Raw genomic sequence first — 25,664 nt, 5'->3', positions numbered from 1 at the left:
GCTGAACCGAAACGAAAACAGAACATCATGCTCGCGAGCATCAGAGTGATGATTTACTCGCCACTGTCATGGGTGAAATTTCAAAGGTGTCTTGAAATGAATCTTTTGTGAATTTTTTGTATAGATTTCATAGATATTCTCGGATGGAATCAAGGATAAACTTGTGGGAAAATTTTGAGAGGCTAGAAACTGTCCTGAGATATTGCTGAGAACTCGATGAAAAAATTCGAGCTATACAACTCCTCTTTCTGAACCCCTCCGACTACGACCATGATGATCTATATTAAACTAGGATAGGTACCAAGTGATCGAATGTATTACTAAAAGTGGTACCCATTTTGGGCCCGACTATAATGTCTTTACACACTCAATCTGTTCGGTAAAAATAACTGGTTTGGAAAAAGTCAGTAAACTAAAAAAAAAATGTCAAAAATCAAAAAAACAGAGATTTTTTACTGAAATTTTGCAGAGAGTTTTCTTTTTATATCATATATCGATAAAAAACAAAACATGGTGAAATTTGCTTTTCAATTACGCGTGGCGACAATTTTCATTTTACTGACTTTTTCGGTAGTTCCAAAACCCAGTAAAATTTTACCGTGCCCAGTAATTTAATCTAAGTGTGTATATCGTCTTTAGTTGGCAACACTGCACAATAATCCGAATCGTCATATTAGTAGGAAAAAGGTGTTTTCTTTGTTCTTGTTGATTTTAGACGTATGATGCCCTCGGAGAAGTTGTTCGTAACTAAAATTCGCACCTACTTAGGAAAAATTGCATGGGATGGCCCTTATTTACGTTTAAATTTTAGATCAAATTTTTTGTTTCAAGATATTTGTAGCTGCATACTTCTGCGAAGTTTTAGAAAACGTTTTTATGAACAACCTTGTCGAGGACACTTTTGATCTAATTCTTAATTTGGGCTAAGTTAATTGATTCTGCAAGTTATGGACCCGAAAAATCTGATTTTTTAATTTCAGTTTTACGTGAATGTGGTCTTCAAAACAGAAGTAAAGGAAGTATTGATACACATTTGTGCTGAACATTACTCGTTTGTAATTTTTGTGGTGTTGAAATTTCACATTGCTCTCAAGAATTGTATTTGGAAAAGTTGTAGATCTAATTATTCTATAACATTACTGAAAGCAGCACACCGATAGCTTCAAAATCTTGTTAGTTTTTCAAGTGTGATTTGGAGTACATTTTTTAAATTTACAAAAATAACGTTCTCACAATTTTTGCAGCGAAAGTTGCCTGATTGATGCGCTAAAGCATAAGTATAGATGGCCGTACAATTCTCGCGGAACATTACTAAAGGACCTATGTACAAATGAGAGAATCTCTCCTCTTCCTCGATTATAACAGTGGAATACTAAAGATTTTGGGAAGTTTTTCACTATGGATCGAAAGTCAATTTCCTTGACTAGCGTTTCATACAAAAAGCGCAGCAGTAGAGGTTAATGTGACTCAGTTATTAATGAAAGAGAAAGTAAACAAAGAGAGCCTCTCAATGTTAGATAGGTCCTTTAGTAATGTTCCGCGAGAATTCGTAGTTGCTACTCCGTGATTGACCAGAATAATCGAAGTTGTACAAGGGATCAAGAGATGTAGCTTTTCATCTTCAATGTACACTTTAGAGAACTCCAAACATTAAAAAGTCAATAGCGGAGCCGGCCACGTCCTTACGGTCATCGGGGAAGGGAAGGAAAGTTGGTATGTCTTCCATTGTTACTAGAGACCGAGATCACCTCTGCATCTCCATGGGTGTCATGGGAAGGAGTTTGGTTAGTGGGGGGGATCATAGCTGCATTATCAAGATTCACCTTGATAAGTGCAACCTCAGTTCCAAAAATCACCTATCAGTACTCTAAAAACAACGTGAACATACGGTAAGTCGACAGTTTTAGCGTCGAACCATGCAAAAGTTATTCTTTATATGATAAAAATCAGGTAAAAGGAAAGGTATGGGGGTTTCAACGTTAATGTACAAGAGTATATGTCGACACCTACAGTGACGAACTGTTCATATTTTGTTAAACCAATTCGTTTAAGTTATATTCCTCGTTGTCATCATAAAAATCCGTTTTAAAATATATTGTACATTTATGAAACGAGCTCACCAAATTGATCATCCATCCTTGATTAAGGAGCTGTAGCTACTTTAATCAGAATGCTCATTTCACAACGGCAAAATATCACTCCGGCGACGCAAAAACCTGAACTCAGAACGCGTGCAAACTAAAACGAAAAACAAAATTCTGACCACGCAAAAATAAACGATTTTTCTGGTGAAGATGAAACGAAGCCAAAACTCAAACCCACCAGAGTCCAATCAAGAGAACCAGACAGCGGTTCAAGCTGAAAACCTGATCGATTGGTCACCACAAGCGAGTGACCATTTGACCGAATAGCCATCAGCCAGATCTAGTGTCCGGGTCTCCAGACCCGCGCTCCTGAAAATTTGAAGGCCGGCTTAGATACTTCTTCACCTGCTGCTTGGACTTTAACAAAGCACTACCCAGCAGAACGCGTGCAAAATAAACCGTTTTAATTCCGCTATACACACTTAATTTTCGAAGACGATAAAAACGTGACAGATCAATTTTCAACACATCCGTTCGCGCGCGCTGCCTACTGCGATCTCAGTTGCCTGATATATGCGCTGAAGGGAAAAAAAATATCGAGCCAACTCCATGAGTTATTGACTTCTAAAGATTTCATAGTTTTTCACTTAAATTGGATTATAACTTCAAAAACACAAGAACTACAAACTTGTAATGTTCAGCAAAAATGTTTATCATTTTATATCCTCTAAAACTCTTCAGAAGACCACATACACGTAAAACTGAAAACAAAAAAGATCAACCAAAAAATCTGGTTTTTCAGGTTAGCCCTAAAACTTTCAAAATCAATTTGCTTAGCTCAAATGAAGAGTTTGATCAATCCCAGACAACCAGAATTCGCAAAAAAGTGCACGTAATAACTCGTTTACTCATGCAAATCACATCAAACCCGCAAAACACGGTGGATAAATTCGTCAGACTGATGAGTTTCATCGCATAGAACGCTTCTTTTCTGAGTTCATTTGCACATTTTGTTTCGTCTCGTACACTTGTACAAAGTAAGTCGAATCATTCCGTAGCAGCTGTCAAATGAACATTTTTTATCATAAGCTAAGTCGCATAAGACCACAAATTATTTCGGTATAAAATTTATACACTCGCATTGTATGCTATTATTCATCACATAATATATGCACGCATATCGCCTCCACTTTTGTACGTAGAAGGCCTTTTCGCGACATCTTATAAGTGACATTTTGCATATACAAAGCCTCCAGGTGATTTCGTTATGCGTACATTTTGGTTGTCTGGGAGTATCTTCAACAAAGTTGTTTGTAATAACGTTTTCTTGAAAGTCGTCTGAAACCAACAAGAACAGAGCAAACACTAATTTTTACTAATTAATTTGCAGAGATTTTATCTTCAAGAGTAAAACGATACCCAAATTGTTCTTTTATCACTTACATATTTGCGCCTCATGTTGGGATCCGTACGAATCATTTTCTCCAACCGGTTGACGGCATGTGGATCGGTCAATGGGAACAGAAGTGTTGAGGTAGATACTTGTTGTTTGAGCTCTGGAACAGAAATACATTCAAAATTAGTGTTATGGTCTAGAATTATCCTGTACGCATGGAGGAATATCGCATAGAAGAAGCCAAGCAATTATATCGACGAATATTTATTGAGAATAATCTTCCTCCAAATAGGCATAACTTTCGCTCATTTCCTGTTCTCGCTTGCGATCTTTGAAGCGGCGAAAACGGTTGCGTCCGTGAACGTTGCGAACAACCTTGCACAGCATTAGACGAATCGCGTCCTCGTCAACGCCGTGCAGCTTCCAGGCCTCTGCGAAAGAGAAATTTCCAGAATTAGATCTACTACGTCCAATGGTTTCAAACTACTATAAACGAACCGAGAAAACAACTTGTAAAGATGTCATAGTTCTTCATCGCACGCTTCTTGGCCCGACGGCTGTTGCAAAAGCCGTTGTAGTTGTACTCGATGAGGGCCTCGTCGTAGAAGAACAACTTGAAGATGCTCTCGATCGATGCCAGCTCGCTCATGTTCTTGATCTGCCGGAGACGATTGATCTGAAAGGTATGGATTGCAATGAATTTTGATACCTATAGAATGGCCGCTCGACATACGTATCTCCTCCGGGTCATCGGACATGTGCGAACGGATTCTTCCAAGCGCTCGATGTCGTGCTCGGTTTCGATGGGAAACTTGAACCCTGGAACACTTTCGGCCATTTGGAGCACTATGTTCAATTCTGACTGTTTGATATGTTCGGAAGATGACTTTTTTGACGCTACTTGCGGGGTGGACTTCTTCCGCTGATTCGGTTTCCATCCCATATTCAGGATGGTGATTTGACCTAGGGAATTGAAAGAAATATTTTGGTAAATCATTTGCACTGATACCAGCTAATAGAATATTGAAAAAACTATGTGACATTGTTTGTGGAAGAAAGCTTTATTGTATGATGTGACATTGATTGGAATGTTTTATTGATGGCGATGATTTGGATTTGTCGTCCTACACCGTTGTCATGATAATACTGATATTCACATTGCGTTCTAGTACTGCAAAAGCATATCCCAGTTTGAGGATGATTCGAGAAAAACGATTAAAGCGCTGTAGAGGAAGAAAACGAATTGTTAATTTATCAAACTGTAGTACTAGATTACACATTTCACTCGCCGACATACCAAACGAGTTTTGAAGCTTCTTCCTCTGAATTCGATTCTTGTACTGCCGATTCCGCCTTCGTCTGTTAATGTTCTTGATGATCTCTGTCAGCATGCCTCGAATCATGTCGTCAGTGACTCCAAACTGAAGCCAGGCCGCTGAAGCAAAATAGTAACAGGATTAACATATAATGTTTCTCACCCAACATCCATCAAAGCTAATCCCTACCCAGGAAGCAATCCCGAAAGATGGCGTACCCCTTCATGGCCCGTTTCTTAACCCCCGGGGTATTGCTTATGCCGTTGTAATTGTAGTTGACTAGCGCCTCGTCGTAGAAGACCGACTGAAAAATGCACCGTATCGGCGTGTTCGGGTCGTTCACCTTCAGATCCCGCAGGAAGGCAGTCTGCGGAGAGGGAATATTATTCCATTAGCCGCACTTCAATGCACCGAAATGGTGATAACTCACATAGTTTTCCCATTTGTACGCTTCGTTGCGAACGGCCGCCTCCAGGCGTTCGATTTCCCGCTCGGAACGGATCGGAAACCGGAATCCCGGCACGCCGGTGTGCTCCCTGGCCGCGGCGAGCAGTGCTTCGGAAGCGCTGTGACTGATGTTGGGATTTTTAATCCGTACCCGCCATGCTAGAAAAAAGTAAAGTTAATTATTAATTTGAGTTTCGGGAAAATTAACCTGATTTTGTTTAAAATTACAGTGATAATGAAACATATTCACAAATTGATATTCTATCATAGAAATTATTTACATACGCAAAAAGTTAACAGTGCAGTACTAGATTTCAATTTAAGGACCTTTTAATCTTTGAGTTTCATCAACCAATGAAAATTACTTCGAGCTTACATCGTTAAACAGGCTTCACTGCTGGTTTATGTTCACTGTAGTCATCAGAGAAATCGGCTCCGTAATGCTTAAAAACGCATGCGCCTTCCATATACCGATCACATTCAGCTGGATTAAGGATAATTATTTTGATAAGTGTAATAGAATCTTTTTCAGGCTTCTGAGAGAATCCCTTTTAGGATTCTCTTGGATATCTGAGAAAATCCCTTTAAGAAATCTGAGAGAATCTCTCTCAGAATTTTGAGAGAAGCCCACTCAAAATTCTGAAAGCATCCTTCTCAGAATTGTAAAATAAACCCTCTCATGATTCTAAGAGAATCCCTCTCAGGATTCTGAGAGAATCCCGCTCAGTATTCTGAGAGAATCCTGCTCAGCATTCTGAGAGGGTACCGCTCAGGATTCTGAGAGAATCCCGCTGAGAATTCTGAGAGAATACCGCTCAGAAATCTTAAAGAAACCCTGTCAGGATTCTGAGAAAATCCCTCTCAGGATTCTGAGAGAATCCCTCTCAGGATTCTGAGAGAATCCCTCTCAGGATTCTGAGAGAATCCCTCTCAGGATTCTGAGAGAATCCCTCTCAGGATTCTGAGAGAATCCCTCTCAGGATTCTGAGAGAATCCCTCTCAGGATTCTGAGACAATCCCTCTCAGGATTCTGAGAGAATCTCTCAAGATTCTGAGAGAATCCCTCTCAAGATTCTAAGAGAATCCCTCTCAAGATTCTAAGAGAATCCCTCTCAAGATTCTAAGAGAATCCCTCTTAAGATTCTAAGAGAATCCTTTTCAGGATTCTGACAAAATCTCTCTCAGGATTCTGTGAGAATCCCTCTCAGGATTCTTAGAGAATCCCTCTCAGGATTCTGTGAGAATCCCTCTCAGGATTCTGTGAGAATCCCTCTCAGGATTCTGTGAGAATCCCTCTAAGGATTCTGAGAGAATCCCTCTCAGGATTTTGAGGGAATCTTTCTCAGGATTCTGAGGGAATCCCTCTAAGAATTCTGAGAGAATCCCTCTCAGGATTCTGAGAGAATCCCTCTCAGGATTCTGAGAGAATCCCTCTCAGGATTCTGAGAGAATCCCTCTCAGGATTCTGAGAGAATCCCTCTCAGGATTCTGAGAGAATCCCTCTCAGGATTCTGAGAGAATCCCTCTCAGGATTCTGAGAGAATCCCTCTCAGGATTCTGAGAGAATCCCTCTCAGGATTCTGAGAGAATCCCTCTCAGGATTCTGAGAGAATCCCTCTCAGGATTCTGAGAGAATCCCTCTCAGGATTCTGAGAGAATCCCTCTCAGGATTCTGAGAGCATCCCTCTCAGGATTCTGAGAGCATCCCTCTCAGGATTCTGAGAGCATCCCTCTCAGGATTCTGAGAGAATCCCTCTCAGGATTCTGAGAGCATCCCTCTCAGGATTCTGAGAGAATCCCTCTCAGGATTCTGAGAGAATCCCTCTCAGGATTCTGAGAGAATCCCTCTCAGGATTCTGAGAGAATCCCTCTCAGGATTCTGAGAGAATCCCTCTCAGGATTCTGAGAGAATCCCTCTCAGGATTCTGAGAGAATCCCTCTCAGGATTCTGAGAGAATCCCTCTCAGGATTCTGAGAGAATCCCTCTCAGGATTCTGAGAGAATCCCTCTCAGGATTCTGAGAGAATCCCTCTCAGGATTCTGAGAGAATCCCTCTCAGGATTCTGAGAGAATCCCTCTCAGGATTCTGAGAGAATCCCTCTCAGGATTCTGAGAGAATCCCTCTCAGGATTCTGAGAGAATCCCTCTCAGGATTCTGAGAGAATCCCTCTCAGGATTCTGAGAGAATCCCTCTCAGGATTCTGAGAGCATCCCTCTCAGGATTCTGAGAGAATCCCTCTCAGGATTCTGAGAGCATCCCTCTCAGGATTCTGAGAGAATCCCTCTCAGGATTCTGAGAGAATCCCTCTCAGGATTCTGAGAGAATCCCTCTCAGGATTCTGAGAGAATCCCTCTCAGGATTCTGAGAGAATCCCTCTCAGGATTCTGAGAGAATCCCTCTCAGGATTCTGAGAGAATCCCTCTCAGTATTCTGAGAGAATCCTTCTCAGGATTCTGAGAGAATCCCTCTCAGGATTCTGAGAGAATCCCTCTCAGGATTCTGAGAGAATCCCTCTCAGAATTCTGAGAGAATCTCCTTCAAGATTCTGAGAGAATCCCTCTCAAGATTCTAAAAAAATCCCTCTCAGGATTCTAAGAGAATCCCTCTTCGAATTCTTAGAGAATCCCTCTCAGAATTCTGAGAGAACCTCTCAGAATTCTGAGAGAATCCCTCTCAGGATTCTGAGAGAATTCCTCTCAGGATTCAGAGAAAATCCCTCTCAGGATTCCGAGGGAATCCATCCCAGGATTCTGAGAGAATCTTTATCTGTATTCAGAGAGAATACCTATCAGGATTCAGAGAGAATCCCTCTCAGGATTCAGAGAGAATTCTTCTCAGGATTCAAAGAAAATCCCTCTCAGGGTTCAGAGAGAATCCCTCTCAGGATTCAGAGAGAATCCCTCTCAGGATTCAGAGAGAATCCCTCTCAGGATTCAGAGAGAATCCCTCTCAGGATTCAGAGAGAATCCCTCACAGGATTTAGAGAAAATCCCTCTCAGGATTCCGAGAGAATCCCTCTCAGAATTCTGAGAGAATCCTTCTCAGGACTCAGAGAGAACTCCTCTCAAGATTCAGAGAGAACTCCTCTCAGGATTCAGAGAGAACTCCTCTCAGGATTCTGAGTGAATCTTTCTCAGGGTTCTAAGAGAGTACCTCTCAGGATTATGAAAAAGTCTCTTTCAGGATTCTGAGAAAGTCTCTCATAGGATTCTGAGAGCATTCTTCTTAAATCTCTGAGAGAGCTGCCGAGAGAATTTGTAGGTTTTCCTTATCTGTAAGAAGATTGTCCTTTTGTAGATGTGCTATCTGAAAATAAAGGCTTTAAATGAAATGCATATAGTGTAGTACCAGAGTACAGTGACAAAGTTGACTAGATCTTGAAATGCCTCTTTTATTAAAAATAAGATAATGGTTTCTTGGAGTAGGTACTAATTTTCTTACGGCGTTTACTGACTAACACATATATTTACAGAAGAGAGCGTTATGCCATTTTACATCAGACTTCCCGTTCGCTGCGGTCATATTTTGTACAACCTAGTATTTCTCTGGTTCTTGCGGAAGCGAGCTCCCCGCTTCCGATTGTTAACCAGCGTAATTGCATTGCAGATGTACTGTCGAAGCTCTTCCGTCGTGTAGGACTCGCCGCCCCAAGCCTCTACAAAAAAATAACGACTCATTAACGATTTCCGCAAAAAAAATCACTCCATTGCAAACCAACCGTGAATGCACTCGACAAAGATGTGGTAGTCCTTCATGGCTTTCTTCTGAACGCCGGAAAAGTTGCACCGCCCGCTGTAGTTGTAGTCCAGCAGGGCCGTGTCGTCGAACAGCTTCAGGAAGGCCAACGATGGCTTCTCGGCCAGCCGACGTGCCTTCCGCAGAAGTGCCACCTAGAATCCGGATGCACTCATGGAAAAAAGGGGTACTAGAACTGAATCAAATAATTAGACTTACGTATTGCAGACGAATGTGCTCGCTTGCTCGGACGCTTTGCTCCAGGTCTTCGACCATTTGCGGTGTTGTCAGGGGGAATTTAAACCCGGTCACGGATCGGTACAGGGGATTTTCATCGTTATCGTCGACATCTTCCAGTACGTATTTCAATGATCGGCGGCTCAACCGGGCTGCGCCCTTTTTGGCACTGGAATGAGTGTCATCTAGGTAGAATATATCTGCAATGGTAATGAAAAGCGTTAGCCGATTGATGTGAAGCGAGACGTATTTCCACTCAAATACAAGGACACGATTAGTTGGCTTGAAATGGGTATTTATTAGAATGCCTATCACACTTCGGACGAGTGTTTTCTTTTGTCGTATGAATTTTTCGCCAACCGACGCCGCCGAATGCGATGAATAGCTTGTTTGATGTTTTCCTCGAGCTTTATGATGTCCATTCCATGCGATTTCCATGCCTCTGCAAGAAACAAGAAAACCTGAGTTAAACAACGAATTTGATGAAAACTAGTACTTCAATGTCAGCAATATCTTCTGAAGTTGTAAAAAAGACGATATAAAGACGTAGTAGTAGGAATCAGAATCGATGCTACTTCTAGTACTCCATTCGGTTCGTCGATACTAATTTGAGGGTCTACCCCGTTTGACATACAGTCGTTTGGCATCTCAAGTAGCATACGAAACATCTCTCATTTGTAGATGTTCTCTACAAATAGCTATAAGGTCAACTTTACCAGGATGTGTTCAGTAACTTTGCAAACGAACTCTTGCAACTTCTCCCAAAATAGTTGAGTTGCACCGTACGTACCACATAACATCGAAACGAGCTGGTGGAGTAGTGACTATAGTTTTCATTTTGTGTCTCCTAAGTGATTTGCAACAAACAAGTAATTTCTCTATGACAGAGATATGTTGCAAACATGCTTCGCCTCGTATGCTTTTTGAGTTGTCATTCAGTGTAATTGTAAGCCATATTTTCAACAATTGACCACTCTGATTAGCTTCAACAGATCTTTTTATTTCTGAGAAGAAACAGACTGTGCTGCTTGAGATACTGTGGTTGGGCATAATTCTCATTTACAGAGTGTCTACACGTTTACTGAAATAAAATTCCTGATATTTCCAGGTTTTTCCAGGTCTTGAGAAATTATTCCAGGCTCAAGAAAACTCTTGAGTACTAATGATTATCGAACTATTAATCTTGAATGAATTTGAATTCGTTTCTAACAGTAGGTCTTAAATGGCTTCAAAACGCTTGAACAACAAAAAAATTCTTTTGTTCTTTAGTGATTATTTCCCAAGGAATTGCCCCTAAAATTTTATTTCAGAAACCTCAAGGAAACAATGTGGATTTTTCTAAGGAGAACCACAGAAAACACCTCAGAGAATTCATTAGGAATGCCTCCAAAGATTCTCCAACAAAGTCTTAAGTCCTCCAGAGTCCAGACTTTTAAGCAATGATTCTTCCATCGCTTCCTTTTGGGCACTCTCAAAAATACCCGTTTAGAACATCTAAAAACAGTATGTTTTCCAAAAAGCATCTCTGGACCTTTCTTAGAATTCCCCACAACATTGTTTTTCAGGATATCTACAATATTTCAACTTGAAATGTCTGGATGTACCCTAGAAATTCCTTCTAAGATTGATTAAGGAATCACTCCAGTAATTATTTGAGATATTTCTCAAGTAAGTCTTCGAATATTTTTTCAGGCCTTTTTAAAAGAATATAATAATTTTATGATTTTTTTTTAGAAATTATTGAATAAATCGTAGAAAAAATTCTGGACGACTAATATTTTAGAAGAAAACCTAAAGTAAACTCTGATGAAGCTTGTGTAAGGTTTAAAGTACATAGCTCCTGATGAACAAGAATCCCTGAAAGAACTCCACTTGTCCACTTGAGGAAGTTTTAGAAGATTTCCCGAAGAAGTTGGTGTAAGAATGATCGGAGCAATTACTGGAAAATTTGCATTGGTGTTAACTGGTGTGGAACCTAAAACAAACCTCAGAAGATTCCAAGGGTATTTTATACGAGAAATTCATTGGATTAAATGCTTAAGAAATTCCTAGAAAAAAAATCTATAGGAGCATTATGACGAATCGAAAATTGAGTTTCTTAGAAAATCCTTCCTTCCTAATAGATTTCCTCAAATAACCCCTCGAGAAACTGTTGAAGCGATTCCAGGAAGTAACCATGGACGAACTCTAAAGGGATTCGCATGAAAAGGCGTAGGAATTCTTGTGGAATTCCTTGGTAAAATATCTAAGCGAATTTCTTCAAAACTCTGGAATAAATCTTTGTGGGTTTTCTTGAAGAAATTTTTGTATGTGAATCATTGGGAAATTCTTCAGACCAACAACTGAAGGAATCGATTGAAGAATTTATGCATAGTTTGGGACAGTTTTCGAAAAAAATAAATCAAATAAATAAATGAAGAAATTACAGGAGCACAATCTGGAGAAACTCCTCCAAGCATCCTTCGAAAAGTCGCTGGATGAATTTCTGGAATAATTGGTAGAGAGAACTCTATAAAAATTCCAGAGAACATCTTTGAAAGTATTCCAGATCAAATCTCTTGGAATTACTGGGATATTTCTCGAAGGTTTTCCTCGAAGAAACTGATAAAAAAAAAATCTAAATGAGCCCGTTGAATAGTCGTATTATAGTCTCTGAATGTTACTGTGTATAATTTTGCTTCAGGATTAACTGCAAGCAATATAATGAATATAGTGACTTTAGAGGCCATTTTGTTCGAAACAGAGAATTTCTACGAAAAACAGGAATGCTTGAAAAATATTCTGAGAGCGGGCTCTAAACAGATAGTCTAGTCTGAAGAAAAAGGTCTATACAGAATTAAAAAGTGTTCATTTTACTAGCGTATGCGTCAATCTTTTACATTAATCAATTACACTGCGAAAACCATGGCCGTTCCCAAAAATATTTTCTAGTTTTTGAGATTTCAACACCCAATACTTTTAAACAAATTTCATAATACTCAAGCTCAAAAGTTAGGCTGATACAAATATTAATATTCTTTTATGTCACCCCCCCCCCCTTCGAAAATCCGATAATTTTGAAGGGGACAAAAAAAAGATTCATAATTTTTTGACAACAGTTAGTTTTTTTTCAATTTTTAAAGTAAAAAGCAGGTTAAATAGTGAACCAGAGGGCGATTGAAAAAAGTTCAACAACTATCTTTAAAAATAATAATTAAAAAAAAACTTTTTTTTTCCTCTTTATTTTTTTGTTCCTAATTTATTTTTATCCCCCCCCCCCTCGTACCTTCCAAGGGGTCTCGGACATAAAAGAAAATTAATATTTGTATCAGCCTTATTTGTTGATGTATTAGAAGAGTACGATATCTGGCTATATAATAGGAACGAATAATTTTGAGCGACGATGGCGGCATGTTGAAAACATCGATTTATTCAACATTTATCCGTGCATTCAAACCAAATTGAATCCTACATAATCCTATTCTGATGATTATTTGTGGGTTAGATCACTATACACCAATCATAGTTTAACTTTCAATATTGAAAAAACAGCATTTTATACAATTTAGAGGACCCGTAACTCACAATTACAATGTGCAAATTCACCAACCCCAAATTTGCTAGGCACAAGATTTGATCTTTGAGACACGCAAAAATGTTATCTTTGTTAAGCTGTGTAATATTACTGCTACCTTTGAATATTTTAAGCATGCAGATTCATAACCTGCAACAAACAGATTTTTTTTCGGAACTACGAATAATCGATGGTTCTAGTACCGTAATCCGGTGGCAAATTGATCACTGGAGAGAATTTGATCAGGTCGGTTCCAAAAAAAACATTTCCCCGCAAGGATGCTGAAGTTTTCGATGGCACCGAAGACATTCCATATTTTCTAGTTCATAGATGTACAATGATGATTTTGAAATATTTCATTTTTTATTATGGTCAGTTTTGCATGGTAATATTCACAGTTTTTGAAGGTGTGAGCAATATAGTTGGAAATTTCGGTGCTAAACAATCCACTGGTGCTATGCCTACATGTTAACTTAGAGTGTTTAAAATTTTGTGCAAGCTTAAGTATGAACTGCTGAACAAATTTTTGATATAATACAGCATAGCAAGTATAGTTTGTTACTCATAAAACCTTTGTTCTCAAATAATGTGCTTATTTGGAGGGAAATTGCCAACATTTAGGCTTTTAGGCAGATTTTTTATGTTTTATTTTTCAATAAAATGACCAAATACCTGAGTTGTAAGAATTTTGACATCATTTTCAGATCCAGGAGACCCAAATTTAAACGGCGCAGACGAAATAACTGACATTGGAATGTACGATTGCCAGCAGTTAATCGATTCCATTTTGCATGATGGAAAGAATTATTTCAACAGTTTTCAGAATTATGCTAAAATAGTTAAAATAAAAATATTAACTATTTTAGCATAATTCTGAAAACCGTTGAAATAATTCTTTCCATCAAGTAAAATGGAATCGATTAACTGCTGGCAATCGTACATTCCAATGTCAGTTATTGCTATGACATTCTACTAAACTCCATTGAAAAAAAAAAATCCAATAGAGTTATGGATCTGCATTATACATTACAGCCGGTCCATGGCGTATTTTTAACAAATTTGTTATGAAGAAGCACTTCTCAGCAACAAATGCTGGAACTTTTCACATATGTATGCCAAAGTTTATCAGCCATTTATCAGTTTTTAATTATTCTTCTCCGTTGTGGCGATTCAGGAACCATCTCACTATACTACAGGTTTCAAGATTCACCGCTTTTAGGATGCTATTTAGGTGCTTCTTCAATTTTGGATATTTCCGGTCGCTGAGAGGACTACCGGAACTACACGGCACTTAGACCACAACCGATTCAACTCCTTGTCCAAGTCATGGTACTTTGTTATCTTGTTGGAGAACGTTCATTGAACATTGTGATCGCAGCGGTACAGCGATGTCAATGAGTGTAACTCGTTTCATCCTTTCGTCGTAGACTACAATATCGGGACAACTAGCACGGACGAGAACATCCGTTATAACCTCGCAATCCCAGTACAGTTTTATGTAACTATTATCCAGAACCGGGTCGGACAGGTATTTGTAGTATGGCACAAATCGATCCACCAAGTTGTGCTTAAGAGTAAGCTGTTGGTGCACAATCTTGGCAACTTCGTTGTGACGTTAAAAATAAACAGATCCAGCAACGACATGCTCGATAGTCCCCCCTAATGAATTGCACTTCTTACAGCGGTCCTCCACGTCATCGTGCAATATGTACTGCCTATGTTTTTCGTTGCAATTACCCGATCCTTGATGGCTACCATGAAACCTTCTGTTTCCGAGTAGAGGTCACCCCGCACCAGACACGTGTTTGACGCCACCTTATCGATGTACTCGAGCTCCATTTGATGGGGATACGTTCCATACAACTGCTTCTGCTTCAACGTTGCGATTATCTCATCGACATTTTAGATGTCGCAGTTCAGCGGTTTGGATATCGTGGCGATTCTGGTTTTCTACGAAATATGCTAGCGGCTGCTGGATCTAGGAGACACATAGTGCTTGGATATCGGTGACGCCTCTTCCTCCTGCTGCACGTGGCACGGAACGTAATCTTTAATAAAGTCTCTGAATAAAGATAATAATAAATGACGAACCTTTATGCTAAACGAAATGACTATGCCAAACGCCATTATGCCAAATGACATTATTTCAGAAAAGGTAGACCCAGTTCAAAGGACAAAAAAGTTTTAATTTCGGTCTTAGAAGAGATAAAAGCCCTTGCTTCAACTTACCTAACATGCAATCGTTGAAAATTGAATAGTTTTTCATAGCTTTCTTCGGAAATTTGACCATCCGACAGCCGCTCCAGGTATAACCTTCCATGGAACTCGACCCGAACAGCATTGGGAAACAGTCCACCAAATCTATATGCTTCAGTTTTTTCGCTTTCAGCAGTTGAATCTGAAAATGATGCAAAAAACATCACATTCCAGAAAATATTCTAGTACTGCAATAACAGCCACCACTCACATATTGCGATCTAATGGTGGCATCAGAGTTCACCGCCACTTCCAGCCTTTCGACGTCGTCTTCGGCCTTTAGTGGGAACTCAAACCCAACGACAGCCGGTCGTCCCTTTCCACTTCCGGTTTGCTGTTTCATTTCGCGACGTCGACTGAAAAGAACGTCCAGTTGGGCCAGCTCCAGCTTCAACTTTTCCATATCCCTTTGTGAGTTTGCATTGTTGAGAGTTGCTGCTGAAAGATATAAAAAGCTGTAATTACGTGTCTCATTTGATATTCTAGTACTGCACATAAGAATAACAATCTTCAAAATTCGTAGAGTTGGAAAGTTTAATAAAATTTATTAATTGTCGAAACACTACGATTTCATCTTCCGTTTCTCCTTCAGCAGCAACTTCTGGATCTGTTCGGATCGTTTCCGACGGTTTCGGTTGGACAGCTGACGTCGCTCGCTGAGACTGGACGTGACCGACTTCAGCAGGTTGGTCAGTTCGGAGAACGTCAAACCTTGCGACATCCACGCTTCTGCGAAAAAAGACATTATTATCAGTAAACCATAGATTTGAAAAAGACGATTTTTTAATTTGTTCGTCTTACCTAATAAACAGTGGGTGAAAATGTCATATTCGATCATATCTTTCTTATTCGAGGGCTTATCGTTGTTATCTGCTACAATATAGTTGTAAAGCGACAGATCGCTGAATAGTTTGCTGAAATATTTCGCAAACAAGCTCGGCTGGTACTCCCCTAGTGATCGTAAGTGTCTTATCTGCAAAAAACCAAAGACATACAGTTGATGGAAAATTTTCAATACCACTTCGAACGTACATATTCACATCGAATCACGGGGTCCGTCTTGATTGCAGCTTCCAGTCGATCGACGTCCTCTTCGCAGAACAACGGAAAACTGAACCCGGTCACTCCCGCAGACGAAGTCTCGTGCAAGTCTTCCTTCACCACGGTGGCAGCTGAAACGAAGCGACTTTGAGAATTGATCTAGAAAAAAAAATCCGAAATTTTTGAAAGAAGTAGCCTAGAAAATAAGAAAAGACCGCAAACATGTCTCAAATGTCAGGTGAATCGAATTTTTATTCATTGTGCTTGTCACAGAACTGCTGAATTCGTTTCCGTTGGTTGTAGTTGTTGGACCGTCGACGGCCGGCAATCTTCGTAATCACCTTGGACAGAATGTCGGAGAGGATGTCCATCGAGGTGACGCCATGGCGCTCCCAAGCCTCTGCAAATAGAGATGAAAATCGGTATATAACACGATTCTAGTACTTCACATCATATTGAACACTTCTAACAAACATTTTTTCAAAGGTGTATGATCAAACTAGATGTCTCCTCTAATACTACAATCCTAATATCCTGCAAAAGATTATTGCATAGAGATTCTGAGAGAATCCTTGCTATGATTCTGAGGGAGAATCCTTGCCGAGATTCTGAGAGAAAATCCTCTCAAAATTCTGAGATAAACTTTCTCAGAATTCTGGAAAAATCTGATTCTGAGAGAATTCTTCAAAGGAATCTGAAATAATTCTTCTCAGGATTCTGATAATTATTCTCAAGATTCTTTTAGAATCTTTTTCAGGATTCTGGTAAAGTTTTTCTTATGATTCTGAGTGGATTCTCCTGAGAGAAAGAATCCTACTCATGATTCTAAGAGAATCGTTCTCAGGATTCTGAAGGAGAAACCTCGTCAGGAATCTTAAAGAAAATCCCCTCCAGGATACAGAGGGAGAATTCTCGTCAGAATTCTGAGACAATCCTTCGCAAGATTCTTGTGAAATCTTTCCCAAGATTCTTGTAGGATTTTTCTTGTAATCCATTTAAGAATTTTGAGAGAATTGATCTCCTGATTTGGAAAGAATTGATCTCCGGATTTGGAGAGAAATCCTTTCTGAATTCTGAAAAAAATCTCTTAGGATTTTGAGAGATTCTCTCTCAGGATTTTGAGAAAATCCATCTCAGGATTCTGAGAGAATACCTCTCAAGATTCTGAGATGATCTCTCTCAAGATTCTGAGAGAGTTTTTCTCGAAATTTCAAAGCAAATTCTCCTAAGGATTATGAGAATATCTATGTCATTCTGAGAGAATCCTGCTCAGGATTCTGAAAGGATCCTGGTCAGGATTCTGAAAGGATCCTGGTCAAGATTCTGAGAGAATCCTGGTCAGGATTCTGAGAGAATCCCTCTCAGGATTCTGAGAGAATCCTTCTCAGGATTCTGAGAGAATCCTTCTCAGGATTCTGAGAGAATCCTTCTCAGGATTCTGAGAGAATCCTTCTCAGGATTCTGAGAGAATCCTTCTCAGGATTCTGAGAAAATCTCTCACAGGATTCTGAGAGAATCCCTCCCAGGATTCTGAGAGAATCCCTCCCAGGATTCTGAGAGAATCTATCTCAATATTCTGAGAGAATCCCTCTCAGGATTCTGAGAGAATCGCTCTCAAGATTCTGAGAGAATCGCTCTCAAGATTCTGAGAGAATCCCTCTTAGAGTTCTGAGAGAATCCTGCTCAGGATTCTGAGAGAATCCTTCTCAGGATACTGAGAGAATCCCTCCCAGGATTCTTGAGAGAATCTCTCCCAGGATTTTGAGAGAATCTCTCTCAATGTTCTGAGAGAATCCCTCTCAGGATTCTGAGAGAATCGCTCTCAGGATTCTGAGAGAATCCCTCTTAGGGTTCTGAGAGAATCCTGCTCAGGATTCTGAGAGAATCCTTCTCAGGATTATGAGGAATTTTTTTCCAGTATTTTGAAAGAATCTCTCAGGATTCTGAGGGAATCTCTCTCAGGATTCTGAGGGAATCCCTCTCAGGGTTCTGAGAGAATCCCTCTCAGGATTCTGAGAGAATCCTTCTCAGGATTCTGAGAGAATCTCTCCCAGGATTCTGGGAGAATCCCTCTCAGGATTTTGAGAGAATCTCTCTCAATATTCTGAGAGAATCCCTCTCAAGATTCTGAGAGAATCCCTCTCAGGTTTCTGAGAGAATCCCTCTCAGGATTCTGAGAGAATCCCTTTTAGGATTCTGAGAGAATCCCTTTTAGGATTCTGAGAGAATCCTTCTCAGGATTATGATGAAAATTTTCCCAGTATTTTGAAAGAATCTCTCTCTGGATTCCGAGGGAATCCCTCTCAAGATTCTGAGAGAATCCCTCTTAGGGTTCAGAGAGAATCTCTCTCAATATTCTGAGAGAATTCCTCTCAATATTCTGAGAGAATCCCTCTCAGGGTTCTGAGAGAATCCCTCTCAGGATTCTGAGAGAATTTCTCTCAGGGTTCTGAGAGAATCCCTCTCAGGATTCTGAGAGAATCCCCCTCTGGATTCTAAGAGAATCCTTCTCAGGATTCTAAAAGAATCCCCCTCTGGATTCTGAGAGAATGCCTCATAGGTTTTCGAGAGAATCCCTCTTAGGACTCCGAGAAAATCCCTCTCAGGGAACTTTCTATGGGCTCTTAGAATCCCTCTCAGGAATTTAAGAGTTCTGTACTGGAAGTTTCAACGATCTCCCATTTCTCAACCAAAACACGAACATTCTTCCCACACTTACCGAGCATACAGCTGGAGAAGATAGCCATCGTTTTCATCGCCTTCCTGGGGAACCGAGGATTCTTGTAGCCATTCCACGCGTACGGCGCCATCGCTTCGTCGGTGAAGAACTTTCCGAAACACTCCACAATGTCCATGTGGCGTGGTTTCCGCTCCGCCAGATAAGCTACGTACTGGCGCCGGATCTTGCCACTGTAGCGAACGGCCTCCTCCAGCCGTTCCACTTCGTCGGAGGTGTACACCGGAAAGGCGAATCCCTCCACCGAAAGCTTCCTCGGCGCTTTCGCCAGCCGTTCGAACGGTTTCACGTACAGCAGCAGCTCCCGTTTGCGCTGGGTCAGCTTGTTTCGGGGTGTTTCTGGAAAGAGTGTTTTGAAAGGGTTAGAAGGCGATATAATGATATTATGGTCAATTGAAAGGAATTCGTTTGATTGGTTCCTTTATTTTAAATTGTGTATTTTTGAAAATTTGTTTTGAGGTACTAGAAAAATCAGGTAATCTATTCTAAAATTATCGCATAAATTCTGTCACGATTCACTTTCATCCTATGTCAACACATCACTCAGAGGAACTTATTCTTGTACGTCAACAAGCTTGTACTTCTTTTTCATGAACTGTTTTTTGGTATAACGTCGACGGTTGATGTGGTAGACAGCCTTCTTGATTTGGTCGACGAGAGTCTCGTTGTCTAGTCCGTGATTTTCCCAAGCGTCTGAAATAGAAAAAAAAGCCAATGGAAGGACGAATCTAGTGTTGCAAACCCATTCAACCTACCAAGCATACAACCATAGAATATGTCGTACTTTTGCATACCCTTCTTCGGTGTCCGTGGATACTGCGCTCGGTCCAACCCGTGCCAGTTGTAGTTGGTCATGGCTTCGTCAGTGAAGAACTTGCTGAACACCTGTACGACACCCTGCCGCAGTGGCTTGGTGACGCTCAAATATTCCACCTGCGATTGGGGAAAAGTCAATTCACAGCACATTCGAAATAACCCCAACCCCTTTACTCACATATTGCGCCCGAACATCGCCATCGCAGCGTACTGCCGACTCCAGTCGTTCGATGTCCTCCTCGCGGCTAATCGGGAACACGAACCCGTCCACCTTGGGCTTGTTGCACGTACCGGCCGCTTTGTTGAGCATCTGAAATTCCTCGTCCAGCTGTTTGAGTTCCCTGCGGAGCAATCGCACCTTACCTAGGTCGACCTCTCTGTCTCCGCAGGCACCGTACTCGCCGATGCGTTGCGTCAGACGTTCCATTTCGACCTTCATCAGGATCATCTTGGGCGGTCTTTCCGATTGTCCTGTTGAAGTGAAATGCAATCGAAACTATTAATTGGTACTCCGAACATTCTGAATTCCTACAACGAGATGGGTTCTAGTACGTCACAAAATGTCACAGTTCATTGGTTAAACTTTTCGCAATTTTATTCAATTAGGTTTCAATATCTGAAAGCAAAAAACGTTCAACACTGATGGATCGCATCACTCGGAAAGCTTGTCGCCACTGATGCGTTGCAGGGTTTTCTTCGCTCGGAACGTACGCTGCCGCATCCGGTTGCGACTCTGCTTGATGGCCGTAATCAGCTGATTGCTCAGCGAGTCCATGTCCAACCCTTCGCTTTCGAATGCTTCTGTAAATGTGAGAAAGAAGAGAAACAAAATTTAATATAGAATCTCCCATCGCATTTTACGAGAATCCATCTCCTAATTCTAAGAGAATCCCTTTTCTGATTCGGAGAAAATCTCTCTTCGGATTCCAAAAGAATCTCTTTTAGGATTCTGAAAGAATTCTCCTCTGGATTTTGTGAGAATCCCCCTCAGGATTCTAAAAGCATCCCTCTCATGTTTCTGAGAGAATCCTTCTCAATATTCTGAGAGAATCCCTTTCAGGATTCAGAAAGATACCTTCTTGAATTATGAGAGAATCCTTCTCGAAATTCTGAGAAAATCCCTCTCAAGATTCTGAAATATCCCTCTCAGTATTCTGAAAGTATCCCTCTCTGAGAGAATCGTACTCAAGATTCTGAGATAATCCCTCTCAGGATTCTAATAGAATCCCTCTCTAAATTCTGAGAGAATCCCTTTTCGGTTTCTGAGAGAATCCTTCTTATGATTTTAAAAGAATGGCTCTCAGGATTCTGAGAGAATTCCTTTCAGGATTCTGGGAGTATCCTTCTCATGATTCTGGGAGAATCTCTCTCAGGATTCTGAGAGAATCTTTTTCAGGATTCTGAGAGAATCCTTCTTCGAGTTCTGAGAGAATCGCTCTCCGAAATCTGAGAAAAGCCCTCTCCGAATTCTGAGAGAATCATTCTGAGGATTCTGAGAGAATTAACTTTCAAGATTCTCAGAGAATCCCTCTTGGAATTCAAAGGGAAACCCTATCAGGATTTTGAGAAAATCCCACTCAGGATTCTAAGAGAATCCCTCTCAGGATTCTCAGAGCATATCTGTCAGGATTCTCGGAGAATCCCTCTCAGGCATCTAAGAGAATTCCTATCAAGATTCTGAGAGAATCCCTCTCAGGATTCTGAGAGAATCCCTATCAAGATTCTGAGCGAATCCCTCTTAGGAATCGAAAAGAATCCCTCTCAGGATTCGGAAAGAATCCTTCTCAGTATTCTGAGAGAAACCAGGCATTCTGAGAGAATTCGTCAGGATCCTGAAAGAATCTCTCAGTGTCCTGAAAGAAACTCTTTCAGGATTCTGAGAGAATCCCTCTCAGCATTCTGAGAGAATGCCTCTCAGGATTCTGAGAGAATCTCCTTCAGAATGCTGATTCCCTCTCAGAATTCTGAGAGAATCCCTCTCCGGATTCTGAGAGAATCCCTCAGGATTCTGAGAGAATCCCTCAGAATTCTGAGAGAATCCCTCAGGATTCTGAGAGAATCCCTCAGGATTCTGAGAGAATCCCTCAGGATTCTGAGAGAATCCCTCTTAGGATTCTGAGAGAATCCCTCTTATCAGAATTCTATAATTTCTTTCAGAATTCCAAGATAATTCCTCTCAGGATTCTGAGAGAATCCCTCTCAGGATTCTGAGAAAGGAATTCATTTGATGTCGTGTTGTTCTTACGTTAGCACAAATCACATAAATTTATACTGAGAGAATTTCTTCCAGGATTTCGAGAGAATCCCTCTCAGGATTCCGAGAGAATCCCTCTCAGGATTCCGAGAGAATCCCTCTCAGGATTCCGAGAGAATCCCTCTCAGGATTCCGAGAGAATCCCTCTCAGGATTCCGAGAGAATCCCTCTCAGGATTCTGAGAGAATCCATCTCAGGATTCTAAAAGAATCCTTATCAGGATTCTGAGAGCATCCCTCTCAGGATTCTGAGAGAATTCCTCTCAGGATTCTGGGAGAATCCCTCTTAGGATTCTGGGAGAACCCCTTTAAGGATTCTGGGAGAATCCCTCTCAGGATTCTTGGAAAATCCCTCTCAGGATTCTTGGAGAATCCCTCTCAGGATTCTTGGAGAATCCCTCTCAGGATTCTTGGAGAATCCCTCTCAGGATTCTTGCAGAATCCCTCTCAAGATTCTTGGAGAATCCCTCTCAGGATTCTGAGAGAATCCCTCTCAGGATTCTGAGAGCATCCCTCTCAGGATTCTGAGAGAATCCCTCCCAGGATTCTGAGAGAATCCCTCTCAGGATTCTGAGAGAATCCCTCCCAAGATTTTGAGAGAATCCCTCTCAGGATTCTGAGAGAACCCCTCTCAGGATTTTGAGAGAATCCCCCTCAGGATTTTGAGAGAATCCCTCTCAGGATTCTGAGAGAATCCCTCTCAGGATTCTGAGAGAATCCCTCTCAGGATTCTGAGAGAATCCTTCTCAGGTAACAGAGAATCCCTCACAGGATTATAAAAGAATGCCTCTCAAGATTCTGAGAGGATCCCTCTCAGGATTCTGAGAGAATTACTCTCCGTTTTCTGAGAGAATCCCTCTCAGGATACTGAGAAAATCGCTCTGAGGATTCTGAGAGAATCTTTCTTCTGAATGAGTCTCTCTTAGAAGATTGAAAGAATCCCTCTCAGCAAACTGAGAAAATTCCTCTCATGAGTCTTAAAGAATCCCTCTTAAAACTCTGAGAGAATCCCCCTCGGAATTAAAAAAAAATCCTTCTCAGAACTCTAATAGAATCCCTCTCAGGAGTATGAGAGAATCTCTCTCTTAGGATTCTGAGAGAATTTATCTCAGGATTCTGAGAGAATTCCCTCTCTGGATTCTGAATGAGGCTCTCTCAGAAGACTGAGAGAATTCCTGTCAGGAAACTGAAAGAATCCCTCCCAGATGACAGGATTCCGAATGAGTCTCTCTCTCAGAAGACTGAGAGAATCCCTCTCAGGTAACAGAGAATCCCTCACAGGATTCTGGAAGAATGCCTCTCAGGATTCTGAGAGATTACCTCTCCAGATTCTGAGAGAATATTCCTATTGAAATAATTCCTGAGGATTCTCGGAGATTTGCTTTTTTCCACACGAACTCTCACCCTCTTCTAGTACTGCACGTTACTCACCTAGGAAGCACTCGGAAAAAATGCTGTACGCCTTCATGGATAGTTTAGATTTGCCGGAAGCATGCGAACCGTGGTAGTTGTAGGAAATGAGGGCCTCATCGGAGAACACCATCGGCAGAAACTGCACTAAGTTCATCAGCCCCGGTTTCTTTTTGAGCAGGAAGTTCACCTAATTTAAAGACGAGAAATTTTATTTAGTTAACAAAAAGTTATCGGGTGTCAAACTCACATATTGGCATCGAATGTACGGATCGTTTCGAACTTCCGCCTCCAGTCGCTCGATGTCCTCCTGCTCGGTCAGGGGAAACTCAAACCCGGGCACGGAGCAGGGTTTACATTCCGCGGCCGTCGCATCGGACGGGTGAAGCTCGATCCGCGGCAGATTTCCGGTCAGAACGTCCAGATCGTGCTGCAGGCACTCGATCTGCGGCGTAACGGGATTCTCGGCGCCGTGCTGCGCGAACTCGCTGGACACCTTCTTGAGGTAGTAGATGCGCTTTTGGAGCTTCATGATCTTCTGGACTGGAAAGGGTGGAAAATTGGGGAAGGAATGTTAGTGGAGCGACGCGATTGACTCAGCACTGGTGAAGTAATAGAGTAGAGCGACGTAGGGTTTATTAATTTTATTTTCTGTTTTGATAATGCTGATCCGAACGGGTTCTTCGACGGGAACTTTGAATGTATCCTTCTGGAGCATGCTACTTAAATCGGCGTCGGTGAAATCGATCAGCATCCCGATGGCGCTGGCGTCCCGCGCCGGATGATTGTGGTTGGCGTTCAGGACGACACACGTTTTGTCTCGATTCAGCCGTATCCGGCCTTTGCATTTGAGCATATTCTTCCGATCGCAGACCCACTTGCTGGATTTCTCCGACGTGTATGACCGGGTGTAGAAATGACCGCTGTAGTACAGCTTCAACGAGTTTCGGTTGCCGATCTTGAACAGAGCTTTTCCTAAAATCAAACGAAGATTCGGTTAGTTTCGAAAGCGTTGGTCTTGATTGCAGATTTGAAAGGATCAAGACGAGGATTCAAAGGAGCGATCTTCTGATCAATATTCTGTATTTTGTCCTATCAATTTGTCGTTACATGGTGATTGGCGTCGAAGCACGCCTCGCATATCCACTGACCACCGGGGCATCCCGAGCAGTAGGTTATGATTTTGTTCAACTTCTTCTTATAGTCCGGATCCTGCATCGAACGGATGCAGCTCACGCAGAACCCTTTGACGCGTGTTCTTTTTAGCAGTACTAGAGCGTGACCGTTCGACAGTTGCTTGACGATGTTGTCCTTGGATATGATGTTATTGTCGTGCTTCAACAGCTGGTCCGGATTGGCCCTTACCACGGTTGGGGAATCGGAGGGGATGTTCATCTCGGGGACCGGCTTCAGCGGGGATTTCGGTTTGGCTCGTTTGATTTTGATTTTCTTCAAAATGATTGGCATCGTGGTAATTTTAAGGAGATTTCCTGAGAAAACAAATTACTGTATGTTAGTATGTAGTAGTACAGTACTAGAATGCAAGAACTAATAAGTGAAACCGTAGTCAGGGAATGCATATTTTTATTATTGAAATGCATGGTTTTCTTCGTGTACTTGTCAGAAAGATATAAAACTTAGATTCTATAGGTACACGATCACTTCAGAAGCCGAGTTAAGTCTCCTTTATCTCCTACAAGAGAAAAAATGATCATTTATTATCTTGAACGTCTTCAAATGCATCAAATCATACCTCCCAAATGGGCAAATCGGACGGAAAAACGCTTCCCTTCACGAAGGGATCATGGTTATGGCCCTGGTATACCACGATCAACTCCTTGCCCTGCGTCTTCAGCTTGGCCTTACACTTGTGCTTGCGATAACCGGTGCACCTCCAATAGACAATGTTGCCCATGCCCTGAACCGCCGTTTTCGAAAATGTGTACCTATCGTACACCAGATTCCCGCGATAATTGTAGCTGTAGGGATGAGGTGTCGCTTCCTCGGCTTCTACGGCTATCACCTGGATCAGCGAGACGGGTTCTGGAATTGGAATAACGCTCCGTTACAATCCATCGTTCCAAATAATTCCATCAAATTGACCGTGAACGGCGTAAAAGAAAATTTTTCAACAAAATATCCAACATTTATTCAACCCAATCAAGCTCGACTAAGTCACACTGATCCAGCGCAATCAGCGATTTCTCCCGCTTCCTCTCCTCCATCAATTGCTTCAGGGCGCCCCGCCTCCGTCTGCCGTGCATCCGTTCGTGGTTGTGCTCGTGTTCGACCAGCTCGATCAACTCCTGGTGGGTTCGAACCCGGGACCGACAGCCAAGCGACTTGAACTGCACACAACGCCAGTAGACCTTGCCGCCCTTG

General features: G+C 41.5%; 1 protein-coding gene across 22 annotated transcripts in view; it reads right to left on the bottom strand.

The window, feature by feature from the left end:
* Positions 1-25,664, bottom strand: part of LOC5573536 (modifier of mdg4) — a 419,719-nt gene that overhangs the window by 295,187 nt on the left and 98,868 nt on the right. Inside the window, exons 5-7 of one of the 22 annotated variants that reach the window (XM_021838275.1) lie at positions 4,214-4,443; positions 3,979-4,156; positions 3,538-3,911 (exon numbers count right to left, since the gene is read on the bottom strand). The exons of 14 other annotated variants lie outside the window; for them this stretch is intronic. In XM_021838275.1, coding sequence (XP_021693967.1) covers positions 3,745-3,911; positions 3,979-4,156; positions 4,214-4,443 — 575 coding nt within the window. In that variant the 3' untranslated portion in view covers positions 3,538-3,744. Of the gene's footprint in view, positions 1-3,527; positions 3,912-3,978; positions 4,157-4,213; positions 4,444-15,545; positions 15,755-15,826; positions 15,999-16,057; positions 16,198-16,291; positions 16,467-18,785; positions 19,143-19,341; positions 19,497-19,558; positions 19,737-19,797; positions 20,091-20,192; positions 20,421-23,303; positions 23,473-23,532; positions 23,826-24,333; positions 24,773-24,849; positions 24,976-25,035; positions 25,326-25,664 lie in introns of those variants that run through there. 7 more of the 22 variants (XM_021838285.1, XM_021838274.1, XM_021838273.1 and 4 more) reach the window with 7 other exon arrangements.

This window comes from Aedes aegypti, chromosome 1 (genome assembly GCF_002204515.2).
Source record: "Aedes aegypti strain LVP_AGWG chromosome 1, AaegL5.0 Primary Assembly, whole genome shotgun sequence".
NCBI classification, from domain to species: domain Eukaryota; kingdom Metazoa; phylum Arthropoda; class Insecta; order Diptera; family Culicidae; genus Aedes; species Aedes aegypti.
The sequence above is the reverse complement of the archived record's forward strand: the minus strand, read 5'-3'. Positions and strand labels throughout refer to the sequence as shown.